This window comes from Diadema setosum, chromosome 11 (genome assembly GCF_964275005.1).
Source record: "Diadema setosum chromosome 11, eeDiaSeto1, whole genome shotgun sequence".
Taxonomy (NCBI): Eukaryota; Metazoa; Echinodermata; class Echinoidea; order Diadematoida; family Diadematidae; genus Diadema; species Diadema setosum.
This window is the reverse complement of record NC_092695.1, coordinates 9,680,100-9,695,156: the sequence shown is the minus strand read 5'-3', so window position 1 is coordinate 9,695,156 and position 15,057 is coordinate 9,680,100. Positions and strand designations below refer to the sequence as shown.

General features: G+C 37.9%; 1 protein-coding gene across 1 annotated transcript in view; it reads right to left on the bottom strand.

Annotated features, from left to right (window-relative positions):
* Positions 1-15,057, bottom strand: part of LOC140235151 (C-Jun-amino-terminal kinase-interacting protein 4-like) — a 104,955-nt gene that overhangs the window by 34,769 nt on the left and 55,129 nt on the right. The window contains exons 5-8 of the mRNA XM_072315187.1: positions 13,095-13,390; positions 10,899-11,013; positions 9,899-9,981; positions 3,815-3,865 (exon numbers count right to left, since the gene is read on the bottom strand). Coding sequence (XP_072171288.1) covers positions 3,815-3,865; positions 9,899-9,981; positions 10,899-11,013; positions 13,095-13,390 — 545 coding nt within the window. The remainder of the gene's footprint in view (positions 1-3,814; positions 3,866-9,898; positions 9,982-10,898; positions 11,014-13,094; positions 13,391-15,057) is intronic.

Here is a 15,057-nt window from a genome sequence, read left to right as displayed (position 1 = left end):
CTTGCAACCACAACATACTGAAGTGTGCTAGGCTAAATTAAGCTGCACAAACACTGATCTAGGATAGAGATCCACCGAACAAATTGAAGAGTTTTAGCCCATAAACCAGCACAACTGACAAAATCTGTCCTCACTCCCAAACATGGCAAAGACTACTGCAAAAGAACATGTTGCCAGGGAAAATTAAATTCCACCCAGTTAGCCTCTTTACATTTTTTGTCTCACTTTCTGCACATACCTCCCTTTTGTTCATGTGACATTTGACATGCATTTAACTTTGAACTGAAATCGTACCTCAAAGAACAATATGACCATGTTTAATACCACATAATACCAGTTAGATTCCATAAATACTTTACATTTTGTTTTGTCTTCTGTGCTCTTGATTTGAAGAAGAAAAAAATGACTGGATAATAAACTGAATCCTCTGGAGCTGGGAGTTGCCCACAAATTGATTTTCACAATTTTGGTAGGTGAGCAGAGATTTCCATTAAACAGAAATGACATGAAGAGACTAAGAATTTCAGACAAACTTGCAAAGAAAACCTGATGACACAATCCTTCTATGGTAAATACCATTTTTACTAAATTTACTGCCCCTCTTATACACTAAAAGGCAGTGAAATCTTCTTCCTCTCTATATTTTCAGCCTAAATAATTGCAATATAATAATTCTTTGAAAAGAACGATGGACAATGATTGGAAAGTCTAACATTGACCACTCCTACATTTTGACAGGATTCTGCACCAATTTGCGACTTTTGGTCTGTCTACTGAAGAAGCGGCGAAGAAAAAGACTCGACTACCAACGACCTACTACAGATGGACCAGACAAACCACTCACAAGAGAGACAGACAGATATATAAACAAACATACAATGCCTGCTGGCATCTTACCATAGAAGTTATCAGGGCTCATCACTGCATGGTTAACGTGTGGTAAGGAATGAGGTGAGAATGGGTGCGCACGGTGTGGAGTTAATAGAAATGATGCAAAACTGGTTAAAAAATATCAGACTTTACCTCCAAAAACAACCATAAACAAGAATTAAAATGTCACAAGCAAATGGCAGAAGCCAAAATCATTCCTTTCAGTAATTTGGAAAAAAGTATCTGTTCCAACGGACAGAGACCAATTTTGATACTTGTTTTAAACTGAGAGTTATTACAAAAGGTATATGACAATACGTACGTATATGCCTCCAGCAAGTCTATAGATTTCAGTCTAAAGTGTACAGTGCTTGGTACCATACTTTATCACTATTTCTATCTTTTTGGAGTTATTATAACACAAAAGAATAACTGGCAACTAATCTTTGTTAATTTGTTCTGCCGTATATACATTCATATCTAGTTGATTAACAGTAAAAAATTAGACATGGTCTCTCCCCTACTTTTTACTCCTACAGACTTTGAGTTGAAGAGCAATGTTTTCACTTCTCTTCTTAATCTAATATTTCACTCACACAGACACAATACACAGATTTTAACCATGCGTATATGTTATAAAGTGCTCTTTCTGGGTAGTTCAAGTCATAAAAACATCCAGTTTTTGCATAAAATTTCACAACCATGATGACCCCTTTCTCTTTACTACATGATCAAGTTTACTATACCTAAAATAGCTTCGTTCACTGCATTAAATACAAACTTGGACACTATGGCTTTTTTCATTATGTCTAAGGGGCCAAGGGACCAGGAGGACAGGTGGCTGCAGACCCCTACATTATTTGACCCCCCCCCCCCCAAAAAAAAAAAAAAAAGAAAAAAGAAAAAAAAAAGGGTAGTACAATGATATACAAACTTTGATGAAATGTCCCCCATTTCTTGTGCCTTTAATAAATAAATAGCAAGATTCCATAATTTTGCCTCAAACTCTTGAGCTGTACTAGACTTTCATCTCACACCAGTCTATGATGAGCTAAGTGCAATGTTTTTATTTACCATGTTCAAATTCATATTCAAATGAATTCATTAGGAATTTTCTGCATCGAATATATATTACAAATGAAATACAGACATTTCTTTTTTGTTTACAAGACAATGTTGATACAATGTTGTGCTTGACTTCAAAGTTGTCACTGGAACTTCTGATTCTGACCATGGTATCCATCTCTTTGCTTATATAGTTATTGACTGCATGGGTAATAACTTTGTACAGAAAAATGGGCACCCCCCCCCCAAAAAAAAAAAAAAAAAAAAAAAAAGATCAAAAACTACCAAAGACAATAATTTATGAAATATTGAGGTAATACACTATAAACACTGAAAAATGGTATGCATTTGAATATTATCGTGACTGATATATGCACACAATAAACCAAGTGAGTCACATGGAAATGTCTAAAGCAAGCTTTACACAAGCTGAATGTAATACATGTATAGATAATATATATACTTGCAAAAAAAATGCTGTAACAATTATTACAGGTATGCAGTAAATAGGGATATGACACTGAGAAGGGCATGACTTGTTCTTAGATTTATCCAAAGTAGTTTCTTGAGTAACATAAAGGAAGTTTCAGCATAGCGCGCAGGTACAGCTTCCCACAAGAGGAAAAGAAAAAATTCATTTTGGGGAGCGGGAGGGTGATGCACGGCCTCACAAATTTTTTATGTCTCTTCTGCAGAGTTTTGGTTATTTGCTGCTGTGTGGCACTATGGTTAGAAGAACATAAACACTAACACAAAGTGATAGGCAATCATAAAGTGACTGTTAAAGGGGCATAGTCCCGGTAGTGTAGATGGCGCTGTTGATGATGCCGATCATCGTTAGCATTGATACGAAGATTACCGAAGTTGAGCTGTCATCAAGAGTAAAGTGCGTAGGTGTTGCTAAGTAACGTTGCCTTTGTTGTCTTCTTTGCGCATCGCGCAGTCTGTAGTAATGCCAGGGTGCGTGCATATGTGCTTGTTATTGTGACATCACAAAAGAAGTTTGCTAAAGCTGTCATCCCCCTCAGCCAATTCATGAGCCGAACTGTGATCGGACCACTGACTACACTGAATCGGACTTCTTCGGACTCGGGAAAGTGGGCCAAAGCGTAAGCTCCAAAGAGAAGTCGATAGCGTAGGTCTCTATAGGAAACTTGCGCTGTGCGCCCGCATACGCATTTGACTAAAACACCGGGACCATGCACCTTTAATCAGTGTGGCATAACTGGGTTGAATGTTATGTGTACCGCAAGCAAATAATGCAGCTCTTCACATGGTAGGGAAGTAAACGAGGTTCCTATTACGAAAGTTTGATTGGATTTCATGGAGCTTAAAATCAACCTGTGTTCTCTGTTTCATTCGGCCATAATCTTGAATGCATCAGCTTTGTATATGCAGGGCTCAAAATAAACTTTTTTCTCTGTTGGCCCATTGGGGCATTAAATCTTTGAATTTGACATTTTGGTGGCCCCAAATAAAAGGAAAGGTAACAATTCATTCTGAATTTTAACTGCCTGATCGGGCCACCAAAAGATAGCCTTTTCAGAAATTTGGTGGCCAGAATCAATTTTGATGTTGAGCCCTGGCATATGTACGGCTTGACACCAACTTTTTCTTTTGGTGGCCCGACAATGAAATTTGGTGGCCTGATTGGGCTGCAAACACATATCTTTCCTCAAAAAGTGGCGGCCCAGCATATATTTCTGGTGGCCTTGGGCAACCATGCCACCAGGACAACACTAATGTCTTGTCCTGGTATACATGTAAAAAAGTTTTGTTAATTGTGCAAGCAGTGAGCGTAACCATTGCACCAAGAGTGCCTATATCTCTGGATTGCACGTAAGAGTCACAAAAAGCATGAAGTACTTGGGCAACAAACCTGACATCAACGCATTGTCAGACTCGCTTTCTTCATCACTAGATTGCTCCTCTTAGGAGGGAGAATGGAGACAGAGGGGAGGAAACAGGGGAAGCGAAGGGGTGAAAAGACACATGACGTGGAGGCGTAAAACAAAATATAACAACGTAATACACATGTTAGTGGTTAAATGAGGGATAAACACATGTGTAAAGAGACTGGAACAAGATACACATTATTGATGATGAAGCTGGTTTGTAAAATATATGTATACCAGGGTATATACAATGACATGCAACTTAAGAATGGCATAAACAATGATGTGTGACTTGAGAATGGAATACATAATGGGCTCATTAAACATAATTACACACAAGCATAACAAAACAGAAGCAAACAGCTTTGAAGGGAAAACCAGAAAATTGCTAACTCAGTTGCCTTTAGTCAGAGTTAACATCCATATACAGTCAAGCCTGTCTATAACAGCCACCAAAGGGAGACAGAAAAACTGACCATTAACAGGTGGCTGCTATACACAGGGTCGTTAACACTGCTTTACTCTGGGAAGATTTGTTTTCAGTGGCTGTATAGGGCAGGTGGCCACTATAGAAAGGGGGCTGATACGCCAGGTTTGACTGTAATTCCTAGTGAGATATCATAGGGATTATTGTCTGTGCAGGTGACTGTAAATGCACAGCCAATCTTGTAACAATAATGATCTTAGATGGGAGTTTAGAGGGCAATGCAGCAAAAAGTCTGAGACTCTTGGCGATAAGAAGCATGCTTGATTTGAAGCCTTTAATGAATATCAAGCCAGGGGTACATATTTCAGTGCATGTAGGAGTCTTTTGCTAGTGCACCATCAAGCATTAATCAACAATACACAATTACTATAATAGGCATGATGAATTAGGTCCCCCCCCCCCCAAAAAAAAAAAAAAAAAAAAAAAGAAGAAGAAGGAAAAGATGGATAAATTAAAAAAAATAACTAGAGGAAAGTTACCAGAAAAGCCTCACTTCATAGAAAGATTCTGACTTTATTTAGTCTACATTGCTTATTTCACTTGATATAGGCCCTGATACTTTTTTTCCCTCTGGCAAATGGAAACTTTCCTTTTGCAGAAGTAAGCAGTGAAAAGATATCAACAATTACATGAGTTGTGAAAGGTCAAAGTGCGGGCTACTCCTTGTCCATTTAGAGGATAATATCTCTCTTTTGCAGTTACTCCTGATGTTTTCCAAAGTTCATCAAAGACAGGACTAAAATAAGATTACCATTGGCTAAACTGTAGTTGAGGGTAGACTACTCTGCATTCCTCTCATTTCCTCTGATTGTATGGCCTCATTTAAATGATTCCCAAAAGATACAATACACCTCAAGTTTTCATAAAAGAAATAATAAGATTTAAAAAAAAAAGATTTGGATACAATCACTAAAGAGACACAATATCTAGACAAGGATTTGTGTTGGACATAGGTACAAAGATTTTGATTTTGTGTATGATTTATGCAAAACTCCCCCCCCCCCCCCCAGCAACATCCACGACTGAAAGGTTATGACTGGAAAATGATATGGCTGATGTCCGAGCGTTTGAATGGGGGCTGAGCAAATGGGATGAAAAGGGCACTGTAACATTCTAAGTGCAGTGTTATATATTACTTCTTGCCATTCTGACAAGAGACCTACTTCCTTCTATAAACTATATATTGCCAGGCATGTGGTTGATATGATCAAGTGCTGTATTCTGCCATACATGCCAGACTTTAATACAATGTGACTACAAAGCTCATGCTTACATAATCACATAACAGAAAAAACAAAGGGTGGGGACCATACTCTACAATTATATATGATGACAGGGCTGCCAACCACTGCAGATTAATAACTATAATGATACAAGCTAAAAAACAAACAAACAAACAAAAACATACTCTCAATGCATTGAAATCCATGTAAAATTTGGGAATTGCACAATTATTATGCATGGTAAATCAAATAAAAGCAAAAGAAAAGAATAAAGAAATTAAATTAAAGAATTTCAAGGAAAAAAAAATCCAGCAACACACAATGTCATTTCCAAACCATATATTCTTTTTTTTTTTTTTTATGATGATGACGTAAAACATACTAAATATGATAGGAACACAATAGTTGGCAGCTCTGCACAGGGCAACTACACCTAGTTGCATCTACAGCCACAAAATGCACAATACTACTGGAACTACAGCTACAGGAATATAGTCACCACTGAGCACATGTGCAAATACACACCGGAAAATTCCCCAGGATCCACTAATTGGAATGGATAGAAAAGGTGAGATACAAAGACAGTCAGAGGTTATAAACAGAGCATGACAATTTTGGCATAATGTTGAGTGACCTTTGACATAAGGGGTCATGACCCGAATATACACTCATGTAGCATACATGGGGTAGGCATCAACAAGATCCAGGTAAGTATGTTACTATTAAAAAGCTTGTTATCACGATCTATGGTGTACAGAGACAGACAGATGGACAGACAGCACCCAAAATACCTTGCCCCTGGCACCCTTCTTGGGTGGAGACTAACAAAGAAAAAGTCAATGCACTCTAAGGTACTAGTTTAAATGAAGGACTGTGGTAAAGTTCACATAATACACTGTGACAGATTTTACGACAAAGAATAGGGACAGATGACCTAATGACCCAGGAATTTCAATGCAATATCCAGAAAGACAGGCATGCGTTGATGAACACAGAGCGCATCACTCCATCCAAATGCTAGAGTTGATGACCGTAAGACACACGTATTCAAGTCTTCTCAGATGATAGGCAGCAGAGAGTGCATATATTTTGTGTGTTTGCATTCTTGTTTTATTATTATTATCAAGCCATGCACTCAACATAACCTTACTAGGGTACTCTATTGTGAATGCTACGGCTGAATACTGAAGCATTGCAATCACACATCTCTGAACATCCATATGAAGCTGCAGGCTGGACAATGCTATGTTTTTCTCCCATTCATATACAGTCAAACCTGTATACAGCAACCAGTCAAGAGAAAACTTGTCAGGTGGCCTTTATGGACAGGTTGGTAGCAAATCTCATTTTGTTACATAATATCTGTAATATGCATCAAACATGCCCCCCATAGATGTCTGGTCATGAATGCAAAAGGTCATAAGAAGTTACTACAATGTAGCTTTGGCATCTCAGACATAGATAAGTGCAAAAGAGCAGTGGTGTGCTTTTAGCTTCTTTCGCTTTCTGTGAACAATTTGACCCCCCCCAAAAAAAAAAAAAGAAAAAAAAAAAGAAAAAAAGAGGCTGTTTTGTGGGACACAGAAACACTAGGAGAATTAGTATACAGACTGAGACTGAGATACACAGTCAAATATCACACATGGGAGATGAATCTGGTTCCTGTTTGACATCTTAGACAGATGGCCCCAATATGTAAGATCTTTAACACATAATTTTTGTCTGAGGGAGTTTGTAAAGCAGGAGGACAGCTCGTCAAGTGATAATGACAGGTTTTACTCCACCACCTTTTTAGACTTTCGCGCAAAACTGACCAACTGCTTTAATTATTTTCGGAGCATCAAAGCAGAAAGTTGGCAAGAATTGTTGTTTCCTTCTCACATTTTGTTTAGACTGTCTGGCCTTTTCACTTTCACATGCCCACAGTCCTGTTTACCCTGAAACTTGATATACAGCACTCGAAGACGGATAATATGTCCTGTATAAAAGTGAAATTTCCTCTTCATTATTAACATTCAAGTTTACCCATATCTAAAATACCATTCTCATCTCCTCAAAAGCAGTTAACAACCAACATTGCTCATAAAAGATTTGTGAAAGATTTGCTTGCAGTTTTCACCCAATTCATGACACAAGGGATGTATGCAAAGTACCAGTACCCCTGATTTTACATTGATGCATGCAATCCAAGCAGATTTAATTATGTATATATATTTTTCATTTCAGCACATGAGAATCGCCCCAAAGAATTCTATTGAGAAGAAGTAGAAAAAAAAAAGAGGCATGAACAAATATTGTATTCTGCAGTGCACAAAACCAGACATATCAGATATCCTATCGTAGATTTTTTTTTTTTTTTTTTTTGATAGGAAAGAAGTGCAGATGAGAGAAGCAGACATGGAGTTCATACATTTCCTTCTTGATCCCTGATAGCCCCAAACCCAAAGTTTCACTTTCCTTGCTACTCATCCAGGTCTAGTCTGACCACCCAAGATTACAGGTTGCAGGTATGGCATATTTTTAGTTTAGATGGGTAAGTCAGATTTTAACTTTTGTGAAATAATTAGAAACCACTTATAAAAAATAATAAAGAGCATGCAATTCTAAGAGGAATTCAAAGTTTATTCGATGAACATAATTTTTTTCCATCAAACTTTAAAATTTTCTTCAAACTTTGAATGCCTCTTATACTGTATACGCTGTTATTTTCGCGAGGGTTTAATTTTCGCGAATTTCGGAATTGCAGTTGGATCGCGAATTTAACAACATGCGAAATTGTCTCCATGCGCTTTGTTAATAGAGCATTAACGTAAGCGTCGGCGTCGATTCGCGAAAACAACATCTCGCAAAAAGGTCTATGACCTCGTCATTCGCGAAAATATCTGTACGCGAGAATAACGGCATATACAGTACCTACATGCTCTTTCACATTTTCTAAGAAGTTTCTCATCATCTCACAAAAAAGCTGGAAACCTGAAGCCCCATCTCAACTAAAACTATACTGTGTCTTCAAAGGTAAAACATAGTTTCCATATGACTGCGGAAACTGTCTATTTTGCACTAAAATGGACACATAATATGCATATGCTGTGATAACACAATCTCAGATGGGCATGATGAAAATGTGAAATATTACCCCAAAAGCTACACAAGAAGTAATTGCAATCTTGGAGCATTCCTGACCGTGGTTGCTACATGATGTTTTTGAATCCATTACAGGTCTACAGTATATTGGGCCATAGCAGTATCCATTGCACAAGAGTGAATCGCAAGCACAGCTTGTTAGCCGCATGCAATTCCATGATATTGGTAGGGGTGTTTTGATCATCACATACTAGTAATGTTCACCCTACCCACAAATGAACAGAGAGGACGCTTTGGGAATGTAAGTTGTGTATACTAACTTTTATCACTCAGAACTTTTGATCTCAAAATACTTTGAAAAAAAAAAAAAAAAGAACCCAAAACTCTCATTATCCTGGCAAGTTGCATCAGTCAGACAAGTTTCTTGATAGAACTTTTTGATGTATTGCAAGCAAATTTCAAATGGTGGGAGATTAATTCCGAGCCCTTTTGAGAACTATATTTCAGCTATAACAGGAGGCAAAACTGATTACTGCTTTCATTCACATTCAGGATGTAAACGAAAAGGCTGCCAACTTCTACACATAAGACGACATACCAGTACTAGTTCCCACAAGAGAAAGAAACTAAGATTTGGGAAGCAAAAACATAAAGCCTGGAGCTATGCAATTTCAAAATAGCTTGGGCTATGGTAGGGTTAATAGTGTACACACCACTGTTTTCTCCCTCCCCCCCCCCCCATTTTCATTTTTATTTTGAACAATTAGTATCATTACTGGCATAACACTAGTATTTGCTGCAATATGGGAACATGGTGTTCCATTTACTAAATCTTTAGATTTTTTTTTTCTCAAACACACTAGTTCCTCCTCATTTCAGTTTTTCATCTTTTTGTGTGTATGAGTGTATATGTGTGTGTGCTCGTGTGTCATCTCACATAGCAACAGACACTCAGTATTTCATTTTGGGTCTCTTCAAATGTTCTGCAAACATGAGCACTAAAATCCAGCTCCATAGCTAAGGCCATGTTTAAAAAAAAAAAAAGAAAAAAAATATTAGTTTTTTGTCCTAACTTTTTGGAAAAAAAAGGAGATTGAGGGCATCTTTTTTTTTTGCCTTAATGTTATTGGGGTAGTCTAGTTATGATTTACACTCTACACTCACCACACACATGCTTTTGGATTTCATTCAATGTCGGTTTGTCCGCTATGACATGCAAGAAAACCGCCATGCTCCGCGCATTCCGGCACCAATGATCCTACCATCATACATACCTACGATGTTTGCACCTTCATCCATTTCACTGATGACGGACGGATCCAGCTCGTCAAAGATGGTAGCTGTTCTGGGATCACGGCTATCGAAATCAAAACATTCAATTGAAAATAAAACATTTAGAAAATTATCAAGTAAGGGAAGATGTCAGTCGGGAAAACTCTTGAGATTAGAGTTTTGTTCCTAAAAAAAAAAAAAAAAAAAAAAAAAAAAAAAAAAAAAACATTTCACACAGCAACAGTTCTTTGACAAACAGTAACTTCTTTCATACATGGAATCTTTCTAGATAAGTAATGTCATATTAATTCAAAATAATAATTATAATCCTGACATCATCTTCAACAAAAGAATGACAGCATTAGAAAATGTAAAAAAAGAACTAGACAGGTAGAAACTTTAACTCTTCAATACTCTCAGCCTTTGGCTCTTTGCACAAACTCTGTCAAACTCTGTCTTCAAAACCTTGCTGCATGTGTGTGTATGGAACAGTATATCTTTGGAATTGTAAATTACAACCCTGCAGTACACACTTTAGAAAAGAAATACGTAAGTAGTCTGTTATGATCTACTGCAACAAGAGTCACAGTGCTACTCACAATTGCAGCAAATATTATAGTAAAATCAAATTAATTACATATGCAATATCCTGCATTCTATGTTGCAGTGTTATGCCAAATACCTAATGTTCTTGAAATGAAATATCCTAGCATGGAAATATGCATGACAGTTTTGAGATATAAGTTGTATATGCCCCTTTGTATAAATGTGGTAGCTATCAAAGCACTAAAATCCCCTGGAGATCATCACTGCAACAAAAATGCTACAATTTTGACCTGGATAATCCATAGGATTTCCTGCAACAGGTGAAAGGCACTGTTGTAAATCTACAATGTACATGCACAAAGTGCACCAGTGAAACACCACTTTCATTCACATTGCTACATATTATCTAATATGAACGTCACATCTTAAGACAATGTCTGGGAGTGAATGCCCCACCCTTTGACCGGCAGGTTGGCTGGTCTCGATATACCGCCCTCAAGTTCTGGTGTGCTGGCGATGATGTCCCTCAGGGCGGGGTTCATGTGCTTGGCATCTGTCTGTGGTGTCATCACTGTTTTGATTGAGAGAAAAGGGAACACAGCTGTTATTTGTACTTGCTATTGAATATGACAAATCAAGAGTTTGCATTGGTCAAAATCATAATGATAATAGGGTGAGTGTCTTGCTGGATGGATGGAAATAAAATAGAATTGAATTGGGGGGAAAAAAAGAGCAAGGCACTAAAAACCCACCTGCCCGCTTGCCAAGGGCAAGGGCAACTAGAACACACTGTTAGGAGAGTAATTTGAATTGATGCTTGCCAGTCAAAAAGTATGGTTGCCCTTAACTGTTTTAATGTTTGCTTGGGCAAGTAGAAAAATATCGTTTGTACCGCCCTGAAACATATCCATCCATTTGGAGTGCATCTATTTGACAGAAAACTGCCCACATAGCTGGTGTAATTCAACATCACACTCTCAGTTGGGTGAATCCGATGCTTCAACCATGTTGTTTATAAAGAGGTCGGATGCAGTGAAAGGAGTCTTCTCACACATATGCATCCCTTCTTCACACTTCAGTAGGCAGAAGCTAAGGTTGACCTCACAATCTGTAATCACTTTTATTTGCCGGCATGCTAACTGCATATTTATACAGGCAGGAAAATCCTAAAAATTGCATAGTGGCGGGTGGAGAGGGTAGTTCATCTTAATACCAAAATCTGTGCACTGAAAGACATTCCATGTCTAAATGAGATCATTCTAATAATAAGTTCTGGTTGCATAATATGTACAATAGATAGTATTATGTAGCATGTTGGAAGGCGTTCCATATGATATTTCTCAATTACAGAGACTTAGAAGGCACAGCTAACGTGTTTCAGTTCCTGTCTAGCTTCTGAGCACTGCTTGGTTGCATTTATGGCCATTATTACTAACACCAAGAAAAACACCTGTAACAGTGAGTGGGACTGAGACACCATCTTCTTCTTTGTATGGTTCAATGTGCCTGGATGATACTGTTTGCCGACTATTGCTAGTCACGTGGGGGGCACATTGAGGGGTTTGCACCATTCGCCCATTTTATGGTGTAGGCACGTGGAAAAACCACTTCATCAGGTTTGCACCCAGCTCTTTGCCATGAATGAATGAAGTGGGATCTTTTACGTGCATGATGAGTCGTGAGTCCCTCACACACAAGACCACCATTATACGTTCTTTCTGAGGAACGGAGTATTTCGCCTCTTACCAGAAGGGATGGCATGACTGCATATAACAGTGCTCAGCTATATTAAGTGGGAATGAACGTCAGTTGATCGCGTGGCAGATGGCTACTGACTGAGCCGCCCAGAGATACTACCAAAACCACTAAGAGGGCCTGAGAACCTTTCCCCGCTTCACAGGGCTGGCCCCTACATTCAGGACTACAGAGAAATGTATCGATAAAAGGTTTTTGATGATGATATATGGGCTTCTTCAATGGAAAGCAATGTCCTTAGGGCTTACTTGACTGGATATCAATACACAATATTCAGGCAGATTATCATTACCTCAGTGATAGTATATTTTCCTCTTTAAAGACTTTGATATTGGAATTGTAAATGCAGGGCTCTCAAAACATGCGGGGAATGTTCATAGTTGAGTGGTTGCTTTTTGTGCTAAACTTGAGGCAAATAGTTTTGGAGATGAACTATATTAGGTATATTATTCCAGCTTTCATGCAATATCATTACAAATGTCTGAAGTTAATCATTAAGACACAAAGAAAATGGAACATTTGGATGTACAAATACCTGTTAGAATACCAACACAAGACTTTTTTTTTTTAAAAGGGCCAGAAACTGGAGTATGATTACTTCATGTAAACAGTGAACTAGTATGCGATACTTCCTTGTCCTTGAATAATAATGTCCGCACATTTTTAGAGACTGCTACTAGCTTATGTGATATCCTGCCTTCTTTCTTAGAATCATGACAGAATCCCCTACAGCCTTTGGTAACATTTCAGATCCCTTCAGGTGGACATTTTATGTCATCATCCTGCAACTCATGTCTACGAAACACAATGTTTTATGGGGCTTTCATACTGCCTTTTGACTGCGTGAGCTCTCCTATTTTTATGAAAGATCTCCGTCCTACAATGTGAAGACCAGACCTGTCTCTGCATTGCTGGTTGCCACGGTAGCCTGCGTCTCAATTGTGGTCTTCTCTGTTCCCATGGCGATGGGCGAGGTCATCGTCTCCGTCATCTCCTTCTCCAGATCCTTGTCATTCGTCTTCTCGCTGAACTTGTTGTAGTTGTTGGTGGGCGTGACGCCTGGCGACTGGGGATCGCTGTCGATGCCGCGATCTTTGGTCGGCGTCAGCTGGTCATCGTCGTAGCCATCCACCAGCTGGTGCTTCTGGATGTTTATCCTGGAATAGAATGATGCACAGCCATGAGAATTTGGTCTGGTGCAAACAATCTTCTTATCTACTGTATACTTTGCGTACAAATGTACAGCTTCATTTCCAACATTCAAATTCTAAACGAACCTTTTGGGGCATTTGGGCATTTGGCTTATGACATGAAAGAAAATGCATTTTCTTCTCAATCATTTCTTTGATGAGCATCACACTGAAATATCACATACAAACGAAATTATTTCATTCATTATGATTTGAGATGGAAATGAAGTCATCACCTTAAAATCAATGGTTTAATGTCAATGGCGGGGGTGTGAATGAAGCTATGAAATTGACCCTTTAACCCTACCATACTCAAAGATTACACTATAGCACACAATTTTTGAGACAGAGATGCTCATGTCATTGCAGGTTTCTTCTTTTTTTTCCACACCATGACTATAAGTCATATCTCACTGCTGTACTGAAACTTGACAACATAAGGTAGTTGCTACAGCCATGTTGTCATTACGTAGAAAAGGTTTCTCTTGTAGCAACCATTTACCATCTGAGTATCTCTAATTAATGGAAGACATAATTTCATACTTCAGCATATTTTTCAGTCAATAATTACATCTATCTTCTACAGCAATAGGCTATTGGTTACAGCATTATACTGTTGTCATTTGAGAACATTTATAAAGAATGTTGCAGCTGTACCTGACTGGCCAACATGAATACAAACTTGTTTCCAAGGTTCCCGGTTTATACGTTTTTAAATGATTAAGACAAGTTTGAACAACAAGCCACCCAAACGTAAAGTGCAAAAAGGTGCTAAATAAGTCAACTGCACACTATACTGAAATTAATTTCAGTGCTTGCAAAATACAGAGTTCTTTTGGCAAAAAAAAATATAGATACATAAATCAAATAAATAATGTGTTGCTTTTAGATGGGAATATTCTAATATTCCACAAATAGTGCATATTTCTATAGCAACTAAAGAATAGGGGGTGCATTGTGTCAGGTGAAAAATTTGCGAAACAAAACTGCAAATGACGACTGAGCAAGAGCTCATGACAATGTAGCAAGTTCCGGTAAATATCATTAGTCATCAAGACAAGAATTACTGTAATGATGGATAAAAAAAAAATGGGTGGTCAAATGAATTAAGCGCCAATTCATGGTTGCACTTGAAGAAGGGTTCGACATGGCTGTTTGGTTTGAAGTTTCAGTCACTACAGCAGACATTTTGAATAGACTCACATCAGTGTACAAGCATCATACACTGTGCAGCTACTCGAGCGCAAAATGACTATTTAATCAGTTTATTGATTTATCCATTCTATTGAGAATGGTCTATCCATGTTCTTCTGTTGTGAAAATAAAATCTTAGAGGTTAAAATTGTACATTGAAACGCATTAAATCTTGTTAACTGTGATTAATAAACCTTTAAATGTTGATGACATGTGAATTGAAAAAATGTCAGTGCAATGTGAGTTTCAGATTAGGTAGTCTAGACTGAGCAAAAATGAAAAGGGAAAAATGAACATACATTCGTAATGACAACAAAGATGCCCTGTTTGAATAGTATGGTTTAAAGTGCAGAATGCATACTGACAAACCACCACAAACATTACATGTATTCTTGCATTCTTTGGCACCTACAAATGTATACAATATTTTCTTATGTGCAAATTCTTGTCAGTTTCCCTATTCCAGGTGATAATAC